This window comes from Macrotis lagotis, chromosome 1 (assembly GCF_037893015.1).
Source record: "Macrotis lagotis isolate mMagLag1 chromosome 1, bilby.v1.9.chrom.fasta, whole genome shotgun sequence".
NCBI lineage: Eukaryota > Metazoa > Chordata > Mammalia > Peramelemorphia > Peramelidae > Macrotis > Macrotis lagotis.
In genome coordinates this window covers 451,122,776-451,145,510 of record NC_133658.1, presented here as the reverse complement: position 1 = coordinate 451,145,510, position 22,735 = coordinate 451,122,776, and the positions used below count along the sequence as shown (strand labels likewise).

General features: G+C 35.2%; 1 protein-coding gene across 2 annotated transcripts in view; it reads right to left on the bottom strand.

Annotated features, from left to right (window-relative positions):
- The window catches only part of BRF1 (BRF1 general transcription factor IIIB subunit), a 163,742-nt gene that overhangs the window by 29,324 nt on the left and 111,683 nt on the right, over positions 1-22,735 (bottom strand). For both annotated transcript variants that reach the window (XM_074213472.1, XM_074213471.1), the window contains exons 12-15: positions 11,936-11,997; positions 10,375-10,456; positions 10,236-10,291; positions 4,520-4,779 (exon numbers count right to left, since the gene is read on the bottom strand). In XM_074213472.1, coding sequence (XP_074069573.1) covers positions 4,520-4,779; positions 10,236-10,291; positions 10,375-10,456; positions 11,936-11,997 — 460 coding nt within the window. The remainder of the gene's footprint in view (positions 1-4,519; positions 4,780-10,235; positions 10,292-10,374; positions 10,457-11,935; positions 11,998-22,735) is intronic.

Here is a 22,735-nt window from a genome sequence, read left to right as displayed (position 1 = left end):
TTTCATTTCCCTCTCAATTTTTTTTGGACTTTTTAAAAAAAAAGTCCTCAAGTTGTTCTATATTCCAATTAAGGGATACAATAGAAGTTTAAAGTTTACTAGATGTAAAAGAATCTACCTAACTGAACTTTTGGTTCATATTTCTCCATCTTGTCTAAAATAAATATAAAGAAGAGAACCTGTTAAATGTCTTGCTGAAATTAAGATATTCAAACACACACATAGAGATATACAGATATATACATACATGTACATATATTTATATATACAACTCACGGTGCACATATACATACACATACATGTTTATACACATGTAAGCATATATACAGTATACACATACATATATTTCCCTAACCAACCTGTTTAGCCATTTTCTCCATGAAAGAAATTAAAACTAATTTTATATGACTTGCTCTTATTGAACCCATTACATGTCCCAGTGATCATCACCTCCTTTTCTAAGGACTTCCAAAACATCTATTTCATTTAGAATTTGCTAATCACTGCCCTTAACTGTAGTGGACTAAATTCCACATTTTTCCCCCAGGACCAATTTCCTTTTTAATTTTGGAAACAGAGATAACAATTATCTATTTTTAGTCTTTTGGAATCTTTCCCTTTTTCTATATGTCATCAAAACGTTACTAAGAGCAGTTTTGTGCTGCAAGTTGTTTCAGTATCCTTGGATGAAATCAGTCTGGGTTAAGAAGATTGAATTTATTTAAATGCAAAGTATGAACATGTCTCTGTTTAAGTATCTACTGTAGGTCCTAATTCAAATCAGACCATTGAATTTTGAAAACTAGAGCAAAGTTGCTTTGGAAGTATTCTGATGGGGCAGCTAGGTGGTGCAATGGATAGAACACAGGCCCTAGAGTCAGGGGTACCTGAGTTCAAATCCGGCCTCAGACACTTAATAATTACCTAGCTGTGTGGCCTTGGGCAAGTCACTTAACCCCATTGCCTTGCAAAAAAAGAAGTATTTTGACACATGACTTTAGATTGTCACCTCTTTGAGAGCAAGGCTTATCTTTGTTTTTCTTTTACATTCCTTTACATGGGGTCTGGTATGCAGAAGGTGCTTAATAAATGTGTATTAACTGACTGAATGTGATAATATAAAGTAGTGATACTAAAGCTATATGGTTGGTTTGTGTTTGTCCTTTGTATTCCCCATATTGGCTGAAAGATGGAACTGGCACTGAAGACAACTAAAAAGGCTGATAATAAGTTGTAATTCAGGGAAAAATTCAAGCACAAGGAGACAATTTCATAAATTTACACCTTGAGTGGGTTTTCTGAATAAAATTAGCTCAAGGTTTCATACAATTTAAGGTATTATAAATAAGGTATTATTATAAAAAATAAACAATATTGTTCAAGACACCATTGTGTTGGATACACCTAAACATCACTGTTGATGTTAAAAGATAACGCCATGATGTTGATCAGTGTGTGTTTGCAATAATTTTTTATTTCCTTCCATCTTTCTCTGTGTATTGAGCTTACTAGGAGCTAGTCTAAGTCAACTACTTCTTCTGTACCTATGTTTAGCTAACATATTGAAAAGCTAAGTTTTAGAGAAAACAGAGATTCATAGATAATATTTTTATTAAATGCAATTTGCTGAATATTTATGGAAAGATCAAGGCAAATTATAATTTCTAAATACACATTTTTTCCTGTAGTAACTAGATTTAGGGTTGAAGGGAGGGCATCTATGTGGAACAGTGAAGAGAGGGACTAGGGTTCCTGAATTCAAAAAGATATGAGTCTAGCTACTTACTGTGTGACCTTGGGCAAGTAACTTAACCCTGTTTGCCTCAGTTCCCTCATCTATAAAATTATCTGGAGAAGGAAATGGCAAACTACTCCAGAAGAAAATACTAAATGGGGTCACAAAGAGTTAGACAGGAATGAAATGACTGAACAACAATAACAAAACAAAGAATGGTGATATAAAGAATGAGGAAAAGAGGAAATGAGCTTATTGCCATTTCAGGCAATTTTCAGAAAAGTTTTTGAACCTTAACCCTAAGCTCAAGGGTTTCCTAGGGGCATAAAAAAACACTGCATCCCTGTTTGTACATTGATTTGCCTGTTTATTACATATACTACCAGTAGCCCTTGATTGTACAGGACTAAGTATAGCTAGCTATACTATCTAACTTGTATCCAAGCATACATTCTAGAAACTGAAAGAAAATATAATCAACAAGTACTCTGGAACTATCTTCTTCATTTCATTTCCAGCCTATACAAAAAATATAAAAAATATAGCCTATACACTTTCCAGCCATACAACCTTGCCTCCTTGATGAAAAAGAAAAGAAACAAACAAGAACATAATGATATCCACACACCTTAGATGGGTACATCATTATACAGGACACCATGATAACAATTTAGGTAGAAAGTTATAGCAAAAGAATGAATCTATCAAAAGAGAAAAGGATTTTAACTTTTTTAGAATCCTATTTTTTGTGACTTGATTGTTTTTCAAACAAATGATTTCATTATAGTTGATGTTCAACGAATCTGTTTAACTTACCCATGACTTTCAGTATATGAAGCCAATCTCTATCAAGATATCATATCATGTCAATGTTAATGAAGGCAAAAGGAGTGACTTTAACAAATTTATCATTTGTCAAAATAGAACCATAAAATAATAACTAATTCATGATTCTGCTAATGACTCTTTCCTATTGCTACATGAAATTCCACTCAGGAGACTTAATATAAAACTGTATGTCTGAAAAGTGTTATTGTTCATATACAAAGATGATGCTAATGACTTCACCATGGGTAGAGAATAGGTGCTTTGAGTTGTTTTTCCTATACTGGGAATATTTGCCCTAATCAACTGACATTACCACAAAGACTCCAAAAGAATGAATTTATTAAAGAGCTAAATGATATAGCCTGTGACCATATATGATAGAACTAATAAGTAAAGGTTGAGCTTGCCAGCATAGCACTATATTACAGTATTCTAACCAAGAGCACAAAACTAGCTTGTCTACCTTGCTAAAAAGAAAAATGTTATAGTTTATACTAAATTGCATTCACAATAAACTCTGCAATGAAAATCACCTCCTTCCTAAGGACATTGTTGGTCCTTTTTACAGAATGAACAATCTTCAAAAAAAAAGCATATAAAAGAATGAATGTACTTTTGAAATGGGAAATATGGCCTGCTACAATGCCAAGCACTGCATTAAAAGCTTACAAGTGTTATTTCATTTGATCCTTCCAATAACCCTAGAAAGTAGGTGTTATTTTTCATTCCCACTTTACAGTTGAGGAAATTATAGCAGAAGTTTAATTGACTGGTCTAGGGTCACATAGCAACTAAGCATCAGAGACTAGATTTGAACTCAAGTCTTCCTTATTCCAGGCCCAGGGCTCTATTCACTGTAACTCTTAGCTGCTTCATTCCACCTAATATTCAACAGACAGGAAAGTTGACAAAAAAGGGAAAAGAGACAAATGCTGAAAGGGCTGGAGGAAAACGAGCAAATTAAAGCTCTTTTGGTTAAACTGCTTGAACAGGTCTAGCTATTCTGAAAAGTAATTTACAACTATGCAAAAAGTTATGCCACTACTATTTGTGTACTCCAAAGAAATCAGAAAAAGAGGCAAAGGATCCATCCATACAAAAATATTTATAACAGCTCTTTTTGTGGTGGCAAAGAATTGGAAATTGTGGGTACAACACATCAATATGGGAATCACTGAACAAGTTATGGTATATGAATATGAAGGAATACAATTGTGCTATAAGAAATGATGAGGTTTCAGAGAAATCTGGGTCATGGTATAAACTGATGCAGAATAAAATTAGAAGAATCAGGAGAACAATTTATACAATAACAACAATATCATAAAGAGAATTTTGATCAACACAATAATGAACAGTTCCAGAATAAGCACCATGAAACATATCACTCATTTCCTGATAAGAAGGTGAAGTACTCAAGAGTGCAGACTGAAATAATTATTAAGTGGGAAGAAGAAAAGGCAGATATTTATGAAAAGAAAATTTAATTAAAAAAATCTCATTTATCATTAATGCTTAGTTCACACATATCCTTGGAGATGGAGCACAGAATTTATGTGATTCTAGGGAACTCAGAAATTAACTAGTCCAACAACCCTCTTCATTCTACATATGTAATAAGTCACTTGCCCAAGGACATAAAGCTCATTAAACTATGAAGCCAGGAATTGGATTAAGCAAACTCCACATTATCAAAAATAAATTTATTTTTAGACACAAATTTCAAACAAATCTAAACAATTCGACTGAGGCAAATTTTGTATCAGTAGTGAAATAGCTATTCCGTTTCAAAAGAAAAGGTCAAGAACTTGTGAATTCTGAGAATGAACCATACTGCTCAAATAATACCCTTAAAGTGCTATGCAGGTTAATTTGAAGGTACTTCTCAGGCAATTGATACTCACCAGGCAATTAAACAAAAAGCAAATTCATACAAAAAGCAAATTCATACAATACCTTTTTCCCATGCTGTTGCTCAGAGGGTCCCCTAGAGTCCTACTTGCAGGACATTTTCTGCGTGCCAACTTCTTGGTACTGCTGCTATAGTTAGGCTGTTCATTCTCCCTCTTAGGGGTCGTACTTCCTTTGCTGTTCAAGTCCCTTAGTACATTGTAATTAATTTTACTCGAGATCTTCTTTTGTTCCAACATCTTTTCAATAGCTTCTCCTGCAGTGCTAGCCTGAATTGGCTCGCGTTTTTTGGAAGACTTCTTTGGCTTAATTGAAATATAAAATCAGTGATTTGGACAAGATATAAATAACTGCAAAAATACTAGCAATCAAGAGTTGAGTAGAGGACCCATAGACAACCTTTCAACAGGTCCCTAATGAGTCAAATGACTAGGCCATTCCACCCATTAAGGAAGTTCCAATTGTAGGTCACAGGGGCAGAGATGCAAATTCATAATCATAATGAAAAAAATCAAAAGATAGCCCAATCAATGAAAATCCTTTTGGTACTTCTAATAATTATGCAAGTCAAATGCATGTTAAACAACTAAATTCTCCTGACCAAAAGAAAGTAGATACAAAATGAGCAGATAAAAGGTTATTATGGTGTTCTTATGCTAAAATTAATTTTTTTCAACCGTAAATGGATGCAAATGTGTTTGCAATTAGTTTTGTTGGCATTTAAAGTTACATTCAAAAACCCAACTCCTACCAACAAATTTTAAAAATGGATAAATAAACAATGCCAGGATAAATTAGTTTTGCATCCATTATCAAAACCAGTAGTGTTGAAAGCAAAAGGCTGTTCCACTTATAACATTGATTCATTTTGGTTGAAAAGTAAGATTCAACTCCATTTCATCCACTAGACAGATAATATTGTGCAATTGTGCAGCCATGCCCAACTCTTCGTTACCCATAAACCACTGCACATCAAGCTCTCCACTATCTCTCAAAATCTGTCCAAGTTAATGTTCATTGTTTCCATGATGCTATCTGTCTATCACATCCTCTGCTGTTCCCCTTTTCCCTTCAATCTTCCCCAATATCAGGGACTTTTCCAATGAATTCTGTCTCCTCATTATATGACCAAAGTATGTAAGCTTCAGATTCAGTATTTGATCTTTCCATTGAATAGCCTGCATTAATTTCTTTAAACAATGACTTATTTGACCTCCATGTTGTTCAAGGGACTCTCAAAAGTCTTTTCCAGCACTACAAAATGAAAACATCAATTAGCGCTCAGCTTTCCTTAAGAGTCCAACTATCATAGCTATACACTGTTACTCTCCCAAGTAAACAGAAATTTTTTTTAAAAATCAGTTTGGGAAGGAAAGGCTGCATGCCATAAGCAGTAGGTTTAGTGAGGATCCAGCATGGTTCCAGGTAAGAATGACACAGGCACTACCCAAATAACTCCCATGCATTCATTTTATCAGGTGAAGTGCTTTTGGGATAGTATTATGAGCATACTATTTTAGAGATGATTCCATTTTGGCTATGCTCAGTAGCAAAAGATTCCATATCTTAAAGAGTATATGTTAGCCTTCTCTCTGATCAACAATTTTACTCCCAGTGAAAACTTCTTTGGCCATTTCACCTATGCATAGCATATCCATCCATAGCCCGATATATATAGTTATTCTTCTTGTTATTAGATAATAATTGAAAATTTTTTCAAAAACATGTCCTTCGAAGATGGCATGCTGGGGGCAACACAGCAATTGGCTTCTTACTGACCTAGAAGAAAATCTGCTTCAGTGACCTACAGCTGTCAAGTGAACCAGCAGTTGGGCCCAGGAATCAGAACATTAGACATTCTAATAAGATATGCCTCTTCATGTCAAGAGAAAGATGTAGGCCAACCTAATGTAACTGTGTACAAAGGCCAAAAATAAAATGCTCTATGTTTAATGAAATATACTTTTCAAGATGAGTAGGAAAATTAAGGAAATAAACCTAAAAAAAAAAAGAAAAATCACAAACTAATATAATGGCAAACCCAGCTTTATTTATTCAGTTTATTATCTTCCAATACACCTTCCTCCTAACCTGTTAGATCATTTGGGTATACAGATCTATGCAACACTGAGAGATATTAGCAAATAGATACTAGGCAGCCAAAGGATTTGAAAAGGAGTTGAAAAGCCAAGAAGTATAGGCAATTTAGCCCTAAAAATATCTTGACCTCCCTCCCAGCCTGGAGCTACAGAGGAGCTGAACAGTAAAAGAATGTGATAGGTCAGCTGGAACTACAAAATGTAAAGCAGCTGAACTATTATCTCTCTCTTGGCTTTCATAGTACCATTGGATCCTCTTCTTATATTTATTCCTCTCTTCTTTCCTCATGTTTATTTCCCTATTTTCTTCTCACTTTTTTTTTTTAAGATTTTTCAAGGCAATGGGGTTAAGTAGCTTGCCCAAGGCCACACAGCTAGGCAATTATTAAGTGTCTGAGGTCGGATTTGAACCCAGGTACTCCTGACTCCAAGGCCCGGTGCTCTATCCACTGTAGCACCTAGCCGCCCCTTCTCACTTCTAATTTTCTTTTTTCTTACTCTTCCACTTAAGTTCATATAAATTGTCAGAACATCTTTAAATCTCTTAAACATTTATTTAGTTAAATTTAATTAACTGAATTAAACCTGAATTAAGTTTAATTAAATTGCATTTTAAATTTAGTTAAACTTAAATTAAATTCAGTATATAAAATTCTTAGACTATGCTGTGGAATTTGAAAGAAAAAAGCCTCCTTTCCCCTCTCATTGCAGTAATTATTATGCCCTAAAATTGCAAAGGACAATCCTGCAAATTTTAGCCTAGGTCAAATGACTTTCATTTTTACATTCAAATGCACAGAATTAACTATGACACCAGTAGCCAGAGTTTAAACTTCAGAAAAGGGTAACAATTCAAAGACAACTGATAGCCTACAGTAGGAACCAAACCTCAACTCTACCTCAAGACAGAAAAGAAAGGATATGAACCTTTAAAAAAAAAAAAAGAACAATCACAAACTAAGGTAAATGGTAAAGCCAACTCAAGAAACTGCAAAAAAAGCTTTTGATCATAGACTGTTAACATAAACCTATGAACAAAAAACTCAATTGTTAAGATTCTAGAACATAAATTCATATGCATCAGTGCAGTCTGTTATAACATTTATGTATTACCCAAACTATAAATGGTTTAAAATTCAATTGAGTAGCTCCTCTTTTTTTTTAAGACAAAGGTGATCCTTTCGTTATGGTATCCTAATAAAAGCTAATTTTAATTACTCTGGACTAAGTATGTACAAGACATTTATAACAATTTGGGGGCTCAATCGGTATTTAATAATGTAAATTTTTCTGATATTTTCCTGGAAGAACACAGAAAATAGTGCATGCAAACAACTTGATTTCAAGTGTATTTCATGGCATTCTTTGTGGAGAAATAAATCAAGAGATTTCTGAGAACACTGGCCTGGACTAGCAGCAGAGTGATTAAACTGTCTGGAGGTGGGAGTCAGGATCCTTAAAGTGGTAAGGAGGTGGTAGGAATTGCCTTAATCTGGCTAGGAAGTCTTCCTACGTGGCTGGGACTAGAAGGAGAGACCAGAGGATTAGGGGATAAAAGGGTACCCCAAAATGGGGAAGGGAAATTGGGGCTGCCTCTCCAGGAACTTCCCCAAAACTTGAAGCACACTATGGGAAAAGTAGTCAGTGGACTCGGGGGAACAGGGAGCCTCATGGCCGATAGCTGGAATACTGAAGGAAGTAAGCAAGTCAATTGGATCTCGTGTGTGTGTGTGTGTGTGTGTGTGTGTGTGTGTGTGTGTGATGCCCATGGGCATGTGTTCATTATGTTCTATGTTCTAAATTATCTGGGGGTATTTATTTTCTGGTCTGGTTACTGAACCAAGGATTTTGGGAAGGTGGGAGAGGAAGAAGGTCCTTCATGGAGCTTAGCCCCTCCCCTCTGAGCTGGAGATGAGAGAGGAGGAAAAAGCTGTAGTTCAGGGAGAGTTCAGGTGAGAAAAAACTTTTAAGGGAGATGATTAAGACTGAGAAGTTGTAGGAGGAAAGATTTCTTAATTTTATGACTGTCTGGTAAACATCCCATGCTTCCTCCCTGAGTTGGGGGAAAGGAGTGGGGAGGTTGTGCACGTGGTGGTTTGATCTGCCATCCTGTTAAGACTTTAACTCTAATCCTGAGTTCAGCTGGAGGAGTGCCCCACCAGTATGGGGGGTGGTGGGGGTGGCAGCAGATTTCAAGTGCTTAACCTTAAAGGGAAGGAAGAAAATATAAAAAAACCAGGGAAAGGAAAACTGTCTAATGAATGCCTCTGCTCCGGTCACATGGTCTAAAAGTTCTGCACTCCTGACCATCACTGTTTTTAAAATTAACCTATTTCTGTTTTTTTTTAGTTTTTATTTTTTGCAAGGCAAATGGGGTTAAGTGGCTTGCCCAAGGCCACACAGCTAGGTAATTATTAAGTGTCTGAGAGCGGATTTGAACCCAGGTACTCCTGACTCCAGGGCTGGTGTTTTATCCACTATGCCACCACTAAAATTAACCTATTTCTGAATTAGAATTTTGGGAATCACTGAGGATTTTAAGAGTAGTATTAGTGTTGTTACATTCTGACAAAATTTGTACAGAATGGGAGGAATTACATAATTTAGATTCTTAAAGTGATTTGGGATCTTAAGCTTTATTGAAACATCTTTGAGTTAGGAAAAAAGAAAAATATATAATTATGGTATCAGGGATATTTACTTTTTTTTCTTTTGGGGAAAAAAGAAAACACAGGAGAAGAATTTTGTGAAGGGCATTTATGGAGAGGCTTATTAATTCTCTAATTTGTTTCAATGTTAAGCCCAATAATGATAATAATTGTATTATTTTGGATGGACTTTTGGAATGTGAGTGTGATCTCAACAAATGATTGGCATGAAGGAGGAGGAACAAGACTTTCAAAGTGAGTAAAAGACCTTCCTTCCATTTCTGGGATTTGGACTCCTCTCCCCTTGAGAGCAGTAGTCCTTTTGTTAAGATATCTTAATAAAAGCCAATTTTAATTAAAAAATACAATGGAGTAGTTAATATGACTGATTTAAGCAATAATTTGAAGAGCTGAGCAAAGCTCCCTGGTAAAAAGAAATATGATTTATGATAGGTAGAATACTGTTGTTTCTTTAAAATTACTAAAGAATAAAAATATTAGTTTTTCTCATTTCAAACTCTTACAAATATCAAATCAAAAAAAGGCAGAGAATTTAGAGACCATCTAGTCTAATCTCTTCACTCTAAAATGGAAATACTGAAGCTCAGAGGGTAGAAGGGAATCATGTAATGAAAAGATCTTGAGTTCAACATAGGTCTCTGGACTCCCAATTTGTATTTTATTTTTATATATTGAAAAGATTCATTTGCAAACTGCAAGCCAGCACACATAAATACAATTTGTACTAACGTGAGAAGCATTTTCTCTGGGAACATTCAACATATAACATAGTCATCAAACTGTGAATTATTATTTCTAACTTTCTTAATGTTAGTGAAATATTAAATGACTCTGGAAGTATGAATTCCTTAGCCAGATAACAAGTTTTAAAACCTTACAAGTTTAAAACCAATGCCAACAGAATTCAATAGAGAAATATTTTTCCAGTAAACTAAGAGATATTCTTATACTAATTTAAAAGAATCTTTTTAAACAAATTAGAACATTTTCTACCTTGTGCTCCTTATAAATGCCAAGCTCCTTCTCTTTTGCTATCCTTGCTTCTTTTTCTAAAAGATGAAAAAAGTAACCAGCATGAATGACAGAATTAGAGAATATTTCATAGCATATTTGATAAGTCATAATTGCTTACCCTTTTGTTCTTTTACATAGTCAGCATGTTCTTTCATCCACAGTTCAGCTTTGATTTGGGCTTCATTTTCATTGAGAATATACTGAAGACAAAATAAAATCAATTTCTTTCCAACTATTAATTTTTAAAAAAGCAAACAGAATTTTAACGTATCTCAAAACTATAAACAAAATTTGAATATATAAAGTCATCAAGGGAATAAAATGGGACTGAAACATAAGAGAAAAGTCTGTTTGGAGTCTATCTGGAAATGTGGATCCAACTTTCATCTTAAAGAACAAAATTGTTAATTTGATATTTCACATATATTTCCTTCCATACTGAATTATACATGCCATTTGTATAAATCAAGAACAACTAATCTAAGAACAAACAAACTTGGGACTAATGGGATGTAATGAAAGTTGGAACTAATAGAAAAATAGAGAAATTTTAACAGGTCAATGACCTCATAGTTACAAGAAGGACAAAAACATGTAAGATTTTTCATAAAACATATGAAAGTATATGAGGGTTGATTTGGGATCAAAATCATCTTTATAAGTACTTTGTTTCAGTTTTTCTCTTTTTTGAAAAAATATCTTACAAAATAATTTCTATTGAAAATAAAATCAGAATAAAAGCAAAATAGTCTTCACCATAAATTGTTTAATTAACAATTCAAGGGACAATTTGACAAGGTAGTTACATGATTAAATTTGGTTATGTCAAACATTACCTGGGCAATCAACTTGGAAATATCTTTTATTTTTCAATCAGAAGTTCCCTGAAAAACTGTATTTGTTACTCCTGAACTGCATTTCTCAATCTAACCTTTTGAAAAACCATATTTTTTACAATTTTATAATCGCCTACATATGGTTCCTCACTTGTGAACTTAACTATTCTAAGATGATAGGACCTTAGGACAGGGCATTGAAACTTTTGGTCACCAAGTCAGTGTCACATAACATTGATTGGTATATCTGAGGTTCAGAGAATTCATGAGCCTACCTTAGAAGGAAGGCCCTAGAGTAGTCCCAATGCTTTGAAAGTAGATGGTATCACAAAAATCCATCATGACAGTTAGTAATCAGAGAAACTACAATGTTATCTAAAAGATTCATAACTTCTCCATGATGCAAAGAATAGCAAAACAAATTGAATGAACAGATATTACCATGACATTTGATTCATGCTAACAAAAATGAACTGAACATATAATATGGGCAACATATACTATATGTGAGAGTCTATGTTATGAAAATATTTCAAGAACTCTAAAACAAATTAAGTATTTCAAGACCAAAAAAAAGTTAAAAAAAAAAAACCCCAATCTCCAATATATTGAAACTGCACTATGATTGGAATTATATTAACTCCACTGGTCTTTAACCTTATTTAAAAACTAGGTAAAACCTATTGGGCAGATTTGCACAAAAGCATCATTTAGATATAGAAGTAATCTGAATCTAAAAAAAGTAAAAATAACTAAGTATGTCACATAATGTTACAGAAATGAATTAAAAAGCATTTTTTTTCTTCAAGGGCAAAGTATAAGAATAGAATAAAAATAGCTTACCCTATCGATTTCATTGTCATCAATTCCATTAAGATCTAATTCACCATCTCCTGAATTTTCATCTAAATAAAGGCAACAGCAACCAATCTCAATTAGGGTTCATGGGTGTTTAAAAACAATATCTCAAGTACTTTAACTTTGGGATTACCTGGAAAGTTGTAGAAATTGCTAAGTGATTAAATTATCTTTTAAAATTCAGTATCTGCTCCTTCAAAAAGCTATTTTTGCTAAACCCATGATATTTTCTTTTATCTTGTAAATTATATATTTATATCTTCCAAGATCATTCTAAATATAGTCACCCAAATAAGATCTCAGAAGTACATACTCAAGGCAGAGGAAATAATTGAAGTGGAATCCATTGTAGTAGGCTTCAAATATCTGCCTTTAGAGCAGCAACATATGTTCACTGGTAACCGTTTCAGCTCACTATGCCACAGATTTAATATCCATTTTAAAATAAGAGGGATAATACTTTCAGTGATGTTCTATGAAGTCTCCAGGACTACTGTTAAAAAAAAAAAATCTGAATCTCAGATCTTAAGTTGAGCTGTTCTTAGGGTTTTCTCAAATTCAATTTATTTCATTTTTTTCAATCTAATCTTTTAATTATTAAATACCTACTGTTTACAGAGTACTGTACTAGGCTCTTAAGTACCGGAACTTAAAATAAATCTTAGTCTCTGCCTTCACTGAACTCACAATTTCTTAAGGGGCTGTAATATATAACATACATCAATAAGTATGTTTGAGAGGTACAAATCAATTGCTTTGTAAAGCTGAAGAGAGGAAAGTGCTCTTTGAGAAGGATAAGGCAAGAAAGATAGGATCTGAAGGTGAACTTTAAAGAGTAGGTAGATATTCAATAGGTACATTTTCAGTGTAATCCTGGCATAGAGTAACTTCTTAAAAAAGGTTTGTTGACTGACTTATTGAATATATATATCCACATGAATATCTCCACATCTCACTTACCATGTCTAAAACTGAAATCTTTCTTCCTAAATCTTTCCTATTTCTGTTGATCATAGTTTCGAGGTCATTGACTCTTCTGTCCTTTTGCCCCCCATGTATTTAAAAACAGTCCACAAATCCTGGCTAATAAAACTTTAGGATTTTATCAAATTACAAAATCTTTTACATTGAACTTCCTCTATTCACTTGTATTGCCATCACACATTTGTTTCAGACATTATCATTAGCAGTCTCTGTCTTAGGTCTACCAATTTTCCCATCTATCCTTTGAACAACTTGAAGAATAATCTTATAGTAGAGACAACAGAATAGACTCTTATAGTTCTAACGGATTTCAGAGTCATTCTGACTAAAAATCCCCTTTGCACCAACAACATGATCATCTGTGATCAGATCTGGAAGATGTCAAGAGAGAGGGAATTCTTAAGGGAATTCATCATTTTAGTTATGGAGAGCTCTCTCAGGAAATTTTCAAGTATAAAGCTGTCTATCTGCAACTCTCTCTTTGCTCCTAAGGTAAAGTAACAACTTTAGTTCTTTTTCCCCAAGAAATACTTGAACACAGTTTTTGTGTCCCGACACGAGATTTAGTTTAACTTCTAAAGGGCAAATTACAATACACCTCTGCTTGAAGACCTCCAATGAAAGGGTCTTCTAAGATGGACCATTTCACTTTTGGACAACTAATTATTAGGACGATATTCCTGTTATCAAGTCTGAATAACCTTTTTATAATGCCACCCACTGCTCCTGGGGTACCTTCTAAGGCTAAACAGAACCAGATTAGCCCTTCATGTAAAATTCCTTGAAATACTTGACTATACCTAGCATGGATTCTCCATTCTTTTTCTTCTTCAGGTTAAATATACTCAAATTCTTCAAATGTTCCTTGTATAAGACAAAGACTCAAGGTCTTTCACCACCCCAGCTGAACCCCTCTGGATGCTTTCTAGTTTATTAATATCATTCATAACTGTAGAACCCAGAACTAAGCACAATACTCTAGATATGGTAGAGAACAGGGTAGAGAAAAAAGGTTCTAATTTTTATTCCTAGAAATTATTCCTCTCCCAATGCAGCTCAAAAATCAAATCAGTTCCCACATGAAAATGCATACAAATATATACATGTACATATATATATATATATATATATATATATATATATATATATATATATATATAAAATCAGAAGACTTGAGGTCTCATACACTAACTAGCTATGTGACTCTAGGCAAATCATTTAAGTTCTGATTTGCCTTGATCCATGAGGAAAAAATGGAAGACAACTTCAGTATCTTTGCCAAGAAAGTTCCATATAGGATCATGAAGAATTGGATGAGACTGAAAAATAACATGAATATGCTATCATCATGTTTACAGTCTTTTTCAGACAAACTGCTCTATAATCATGCCTTCTTCCTAATCAAGTATTTTTAAAGTTGATTTTTTGAAACCTAGTGTAATGCTACATTTGTGCACATGGAATTTCATCAACTGTGTTCTGGGATGCTGTCAAAATCTTTTTGAATCCTGTCACCACTATAATAGCTATTTCTTCCACTTTTGTGTCATTGGAAAATTTGAAGAACCTAACATCCAAGTTACTAATAAAAATGTTAGATAGCATTGATCTCAGGGCATGGACTTGCTAGCTGACAGTGTCCTTCAGATCAATGGGCCAGTTTCAAGCTCAGTTCTTAGACAGGGTCAACACATGAACATTATGTCAAATGAGAAGCAGCAAAGGTGACAGGCATAATCAAAGAGTTTTTTAATCTTTTTCTTCAATATTCCAAAATTATTTTCATAAAGGTAATCAATATCTACCTAATGGCCAAATGCAATTGGGGTGTTTTTGTCATGAAGAATTGACTCTAATAATCTATGATATGCAATTGTTCATTGTTCATACTCAAAGAGTACAACATCACAATGTGGGAATTAAGGCAGCTGTTCTATGTGGCTGCTTAGCGCAATACAAGCTCAGAAGGTACTACCAGAGGTCAGGCACAAATAATACATCTGAACATATCTAGATGTGTGCATCTCTAAAAATGAAAAGAAAACAAGTTGTGCTGTAACAATCATATGGTGAAGGGTCTCTTAGTTATTACTGGCAAGATTTTTGCCATCATCCTCCTGATCCTTCACCTGAAATATGGTCATCCATCTGACAGCCAGTGGCTTCAGAAAGGGCCAAGGAACAACATACATGGTGTTTACTGTCTGACAGTTCTAGGAGAGATGACAGAAGTTCATTGCCCTCACCAAAGTCTTTGATACCATCAGTCATGAGGGCTTGTGGAGGATCATGGCAAAATGTTTCCTGGAGAATTTCACTAGTACTACAGTCCAGCTTCATGATGGCATGCTTGCACAGATTCTGGATAAAGGTTGATGCTCTCACACTTTCCCAGTCTATAAAATATTCATAGTTCTAGTACATCCCATAGTGACAGAGGAGATTTTGGCAAATCACAGTAGGAAAATCATTGTTTTTCGTGAACTTTAGATGTGGTTTGTTTTGCAGTTTGAATTTTTATTTTTTGAGGTGATGGAAAAATTATACATATTTCTATTTCTCTCTTTCTATAATTGAAATAAGACTAGGAAGGAAAATTAACCAACTAAAAAAGCAATCATGTTTACAATATGAAAATGCTAAAAAATAAAAAACTCATTTAATTCAAGTTTCTTAATTGAGAATGAATTCCTCCTATACCATCTAGGCCCTGGGGATTTTAGTTTGTTCAAGGATGGATTGTTTAATTTCTTTTTTCTAAGATGGAGTTATTTAAGCATTTTATTTATTCTTCTGTTAATCTGGGATATTTATTTATTTTTTAAAATTCATCCATCTCACTTAGATTGTCAGATTTCTTGGCATACAACTGAAAAAATGGCTCCCAATTATTGCTTTAATTTCTTCTTCATTGATGGTGAATTCTCCTTTAAATTTTTGAAACTGGCAACTTGGTTCTCTTCTTTTTTGAAATCAAATTATTCAATGGTTCATCTATTTTATTATTTTACCCCCATAAAACCAAATTCTTAAATTTTACTCTATCCATGGCCATTCGCTAAGTAAATTTTATTACATCATGATCTGAAAAGGATATATTTAACATTTCTGCAGTTAATTGTGGAAGTTTTATGCCCTTGTCAATTTTTGCTGGGTGCCATGGAGTACTGAGAAAAAAGTATATTGTTTTCTATCCACATTTAATTTTCCTCAGAGATCTAACATCTAACTTTTCTAAAATTCTACTGACCTCTAACTTACTTTTTGTTTATTTTGTGGTTGGAAAGTTGAAATCCTCCATTAATATAGTTTTACTGTCTATTTCTTTTTTTTTAAAAGTTTTTGCAAGGCAGTGGGGTTAAGTGGCTTGCCCAAGGCCACACGGCTAGGTAATTATTAAGTGTCTGAGGCTGGATTTGAACTTAGGTACTCCTGACTCCAAGGCCGGTGCTCTATCCATTGCACCACCTAGCCGCCCCTGTCTATTTCTTCTTGTAACTTATTTAAGTTCACCTTTAGAAATTTGGATTCTATATCATTTGATGCATTTATGTTTAATATTGATATTATTTGTCTGTACTTTTTAGCAAAAGATAATTTCTTTTCTCTTTTAGATTTTTGCTTTTGCTTTGTCTGAAATCATGTTTGTTACCCTACTATTATTTTTTAATCTTCAGCTGAAACTTAATAGATCTAGCCTTTTACTGTTACTCTGTGTGTGTCCCTCTGCTTCAAACAATTTTTCTTGTAAATAACATAAAATCCAACTTGTTATCCATTTCCATTTTATGAATGAATTCATTCCTATAACATTCACATTTATGATTACCAGAACTCTATATTTCCCTCTGTCCTATTTTTCCTTAAATACTTCTCTCTCTCTCTTCTTTCTGTCTCTCTTCCCCGTTTTACCTCCTTCAATCTACCCACTTTTCTATCAGTTCCCACTTTACTCTCTTCCTCTCCTTCTATAGATAAGACATATTTCTACACTCAACCAAGTGTGTATGTTATTTCCTTTTTGAGCCAAATTTGATCACAGTAAGATGTGAGAGATGTCCGTGTTCCCTTTGTTTTCCTCCATTGTAACAGATCTTTTGGGCCTCTTATATGAAATAATTCACCAGGGGCAGCTAGGTGGCATAGTGGATAAAGCACCGGCCTTGGAGTCAGGAGTACTTGGGTTCAAATCCCATCTCAGACACTTAATAATTACCTAGCCGTGTGGCCTTGGGCAAGCCACTTAACCCCATTTGCCTTGCCAAAAACCCTAAAAAAACAAAAAAATCCCCCAAATAAATGAAATAATTCACCCATTCTATTTCAGTAATCCTCTTTCCTATTCTTTAATATTTTTATATCATTCCATCATAGTCAACTTATACTTACACTCTGTATACATTTTCTAATTCCCCTAATGGTGATTCAATTAAGAGATACATGTATTATCTTTCCTTGTAAGGATATAAATAATTTAACCTGACTGAATAATTTATTGTTTTCTCTTCCTTGTTTACCACTGTAGGCTTCTCAAGTCTAATATTTGAAAACCAAAATTTCTAATCAACTCTGATCTTTTCATCAAGAATTTTTGAAAGGGGGGGGGGGTGAGTCAAGATGGCAGCTTGAAGGCAGCATTTCTCGAAAACTCCTTCCCCAAAAAACTCCAAAAGTCATCAAATTATGACTCTAGCCAAAAATGTAGAGGGGCAGAATCCACAGAAAACATGGAGTGATACAATTTACCCGTCCATGGTAACTTAGAAGATCTGCAGGAAAGGTGTGCTTCACCAGACTGGTGGTTGGAAAAAAGCCTGGCCACAGTGCAGTGCAGCCCACGGATCACTGGGAACAGCTTGAAGGGGTGGTGAGAGAACTTTGCTGAACCAGAGTGAATGTGGAGTGAGAAGCACCGATCTCTGAGCAGCCCTGCAGTGAGAACCTGCAGTGGGAATCAGGGAAGCCAGCCTGCACCTCCAGAGTACAGCCCACAGACGGTAAGGGAGTTGGGGAAGACTGCAGAAATCTCTCTCCTCTCCCTTGGGCAGGACTCTGCTGTTTGCCCAAACTCAGATCCAGTATGCAGGTTGCAGTATGGGCTTCTATACTAAGATAGCCCAGCAGGGACCCTCCTCACAGCTCCAGGGAAGAGGGAAGTGCCTGTGATCATCTACATATCAAAGCACAGGCAAGAGAGCATAAGACCTTGGGTGTCCCCCCAAAGCCTTGGAAGTGTGGTAAATTAGTTTTAGGCTGAGAAAACAAGCAAACAAAAGAAAAAGAAGAATCTGATCATAGAAAATTACTTTGGTCCAGAAGATTCAGAAGATGACAAATTTGAAGCTTCTGTATCCAAAGCCTTTAAGAGAAAATGGAAAATGGGTGCAGGCTGTGGATGAGCTCAAAAAAAAGACTTTGAAAATCATTTAAGGGAGGTGGAGGAAAAATTGGGAGGAGAAATGAGAGTGATGTAGATAAATCATGAAAACCAAATAAGCAGCCTGGTGAAAGAAATACAAAAAAATATTGAAGAAAATATGTTAAACCAGTTTAGGTCAAATGGAAAAAACAAAACAATAGGCAAATGAGAAGAATGCCTTATAAAGCAAAATTGGCCAGCTGGAAAAGGAGATAAAAAAAGCTCTCTGAAGGAAAAAAAACTCATTTAAATGCAGAATGGAACTAAAGGAAGCTGATGACTTTGAGAGAAATCAGGGATAAATACAACTCTTCCAAAAAAAGCCAAAATTTAGAAGAAAATGTGAAATATCTCACTGGAAAAACAACCAACCTCGAACATAGATCCAGAAGAAATAATTTAAAAATTATTGGGCTACCTGAAAGTCATGACCAGGAAAAGAGCCTATACTTCATTTTCCAAGAAATAATACAGCAAAACTGCCATGAGAACCTAGAAGCAGAGGGTAAAACAGAAATTAAGGGAATTCACTGGTTACCTCCTGAAAGAGAGCCCAAAAGAAAAACTTCCAGGAATATTATAGTCAAATTCCAAAACTCCCAAGTCAAAGAGAAAATACTAAAAGCTGCCAGAAACAAACAATTCAACTACTGTGGCTCTATAGTCAGGATTAGTCTGGCAGCATCTACATTATGGGCTCGTAGACATTGGAATATGATATTCTGGAAGGCAAAAGATCTTGGTTTATAACCGAGAATCAACTACCCCAGCAAAACTGAACATCCTCTTTCAGGGGAAAAGATGGACTTTCAATGAAACAGCGGACTTTCAAACTTTCCTACTGAAACATCCAGAGTTGATAACAATATAAAATAAAAAATAAACCAAAAAGAAAGAAATGTTGAAGGGGTTGAGGAGACATTAAAAAAAAAGAATGTTTGAAAGTTCTCTCTTTTTTTGAAGATCCATTTTTTTCCTTTGAAGTATTATACTCAATTTTGCTGAGTGGGTGATTTGTCTTTTGAAATATATTCCAAATCACTTGGTCTTTAATACTTTGTAAATATTAAATCCTCTGTAAATTTGACTGACCTTTTAATTAATTGAACGGTTTCTTTCTGGCAGCTTACGGTATTTTCTCCTTGACCTAAGAGTTTTGGAATTTGACTATAATATTCCTGAGAGTTTTCATTTTGGAAATCTCTTTCACAAGGTGATCCCTTTTCCAAGGGAATCAAATTTTTTTTGATAATTTTTTAAAGATATTGTCCAGGCTCTTGTTTTGATCATGACTTTCAGGTAGTTCAATAATTCTTAAATTAACTCTCCTTAATCTGTTTTCTGGATTAACAGTTCTTCCAATGAGATATTTCACATTTTCTTTTTTTCACTCTTTTGATTTTGTTTGATTCTTTTTAAAAAATTTTTTTTTAAATTTAAGGCAATAGGGTTAAGTGCCTTGCCCAGGGCCATACAGCCAGGTAATTAAGTTCCTGAGGCTGGATTTGAACTCAGGTACTCCTGACTCCAGGCCTGGTGCTCTATCCATCTAGCTGCCCCCAGTTTGATTTATTCTTGATGTCTCATGAAGTTATCCCCATATCAGTTTCCCAATTCAGCTTTTTTAAGAAATAATTTTCTTCAGTTAGCTTTTGGACAACCTTTATCATTTGGTCAATTTTTAAAGAATAATTTTTTCAGTGAATTTTTGTACATATTTTCCATTTTTTATGCTTTACTAAGCTAGTAGTTATTTTTCCATAATTCTTTTGCATAATTCCAATTTTTTCTCCATTTTTTCCCTACTTCTCTTATTTGACTTAAAAGTTCATTTTCAACTCTTCCTGAAATTGTTTTGGGCCTGAGACAAATTTACATTTCTCTTTGAAGTTTTGCATGTAGGTATTTAGGCATTATTATCCTCTTCTGAGTTTGTTTTGATCTTTCTTGTTACCATAGTAACTTTCTATGGTCAGATTTTTGGGGATTTTATTTTTGCTTGTTTTCCAGTCTATTTCATTACTTTTTAAAGTTGAGCTCTGCTCTTGGAACACAGGGTCATTGCCCAGAGTTTCTTTCACAGTTGCTCCAGTCACTGATCTGCTATGCTCTGGGCCTGAGAACTTGACTACTTTTCCAAGGGTTGAAGGTCTCACAGGTCACTCACAGTGCCTCTGGCCTGCTTCATCAGTTTCAAGGTCTCAATTTCTGACCTTCCCTAGGACTTTGGTTGTCTTGCTTGGACACTTCCTGTACTAGGGTGCATTCCCCTTTTACTTGCATCTGATGTCCTTTTACCATATCCTATTGTGTTTTCTCACACCCCAGAAATTTGTGATATGATTTAATGCTGTTTGGAGGGAATTTGGGAAAGCACAATTTTCAATCTCTCTTTCTAATACATTGGTTATTACTCCTACAATTGAAATCTAAAATCCAGGCAAACTGTCTTTTTCTCTATTCCTCAGAGGAGTTTCTCATATCCATGCACTTGCAAGGTTTTATTTCTATGTGCTTAAAATTCAATCTCTCCTTACATCAGAGTCCTCATCTTCATCTTCTGCTTAAAGACCTTCCTGATTCTCTCCTACCTAGTCAGTCAATTAGTCAATAGGAATCTCCTAACTGTCTCCATTAGAATGTAAGCTCCTGGGAACTGCTTCAGGATCAGAGCCAAGATGGTAGAGTACAGGAAGAACTAGAGTCAAGCTCTCCCAACACTCCACTCTAAACAGTTTTAAATTAATGCTCAAATCAAATTCTGGAGCTGCAGAGTAAGTAAAAGGGGAAGGGGTGAGGTAAAGTATTTTTCAATCTAAGACAGCTTAGGAGATCAGAAGGAAAAGTCTGTAGGACTGCATTTGGGACTAATCCAGAGTGCACAGGGTGGTAAAATCAGCTGGAGAAGATCACGGCAGCAGTAGTAGGCAATTTTGGGGAGCTCTTAGACTAGAGACTGTTAGGGGATTAGGCAACTGGCCAGTGAGATTAAAGGAGTCTCCAATACTAGCAATGGGTAAAGGACAGGGTACTATTTGGTAACTCCATTATCATACCAACTTCTGGGATACAGTTTCAAGGTAGAAAGAAGTGCTTTTCAAAAAAGAGCTGGGGTCCTGTGGAAAAAATAACATTTGTGGCTGCAAGGTCTTGGCACCCTTTCCTAGATAAGAATCAGTGAACAGAAACAATGATCATACCTCTCCATGGATTACACCATCTTGGAAGCACCAAAAGCTTCCAGGTCCTCAGAAGGAGATATGAAAACAGCAGTCCAAAAAAGTCTGATTCTTGAGATAATGCTACCTACCACCCCAAGTGAGCAGAGTCCAATTTTAATATAAATTTAAAGTCAACAAAATAAACTAAAAGAATGAACAAAAAACAAGAAAGAAAGCATTATGATAGGAAAGATCAAGACATAAACTCAAAAGAAAATTATATCAGGCCAAGATGGAATTGTTAAGGCAGACAATCCCTGGAGCTTTCCACTCCAAATACCTTTATGACTCTGACCAAATTCTAGAGTGGCAGAATCCACAGAAAGACTGAATGAAACAATTTTCCAGCCCAAGACAACTTGAAAGATCCATGGGAAGGGTCAGTTAAAACGGTGTTAGAGCTGCAGTGGAGGGCTGTACCAGCAGCACCAAAGCGAACTGATTCCTGTCATCCAGGAACAGTCTGTGGGACATCTGGATCTCAGGGAATTGCCTGAGTCCGAAGCAGCAATAGTGATTTGCAGGCTAGGGATTGCCTAAGACAACTTGGAAAGTAAGCAGGAAAACTAAAGCACCAGAGTGGGTGTGGAGCCCAGTCCAGCCCTGGGAACCAGGAACAAACCTGGGAAACCACCCAACAAGTGCTTTAGAGTGCTCAGTCCACAGATGGTAAGGGGATCTGAGGGAGATTGCAGAGGTCTCTTTACTTTCTCTGAGGCAGGACTCATGGGTTTGCTCAGTCTGGGCTCCAGTCTCAGGAAAAGGAGCTTTACTGTCATAGTAGAAAAGGGACTCTCCTCATGGTTCCAGGGTGGAGGGGAGTGCTTGTGGTCATCCACAGTCCAGAATAAAGACTAGGAGAGCAGTCAAGGTTTCTCAGGAATTGAGGTCCTGGTGTGTGTGTGTGTGTGTGTCCCTGAAAACAGCTGCAAAAATCATCAAGAGCTGGGGACTGTGTGTCCTCCACTATGAAAGCAGAACCCCTTCTTAACAAAGAGTTAAAATTAAGACATATACTGGGGAAATGAGCAAACAACAGAAGAACAAAAATCTGACCATAGACAATTTTACTTTGGCTCCATGGAGGATCAAAATACACAATCAGAAGAGGACAAAGTCAAAACTTTTGTATACAAACTCTCAGGCTATGGAAGAGCTCAA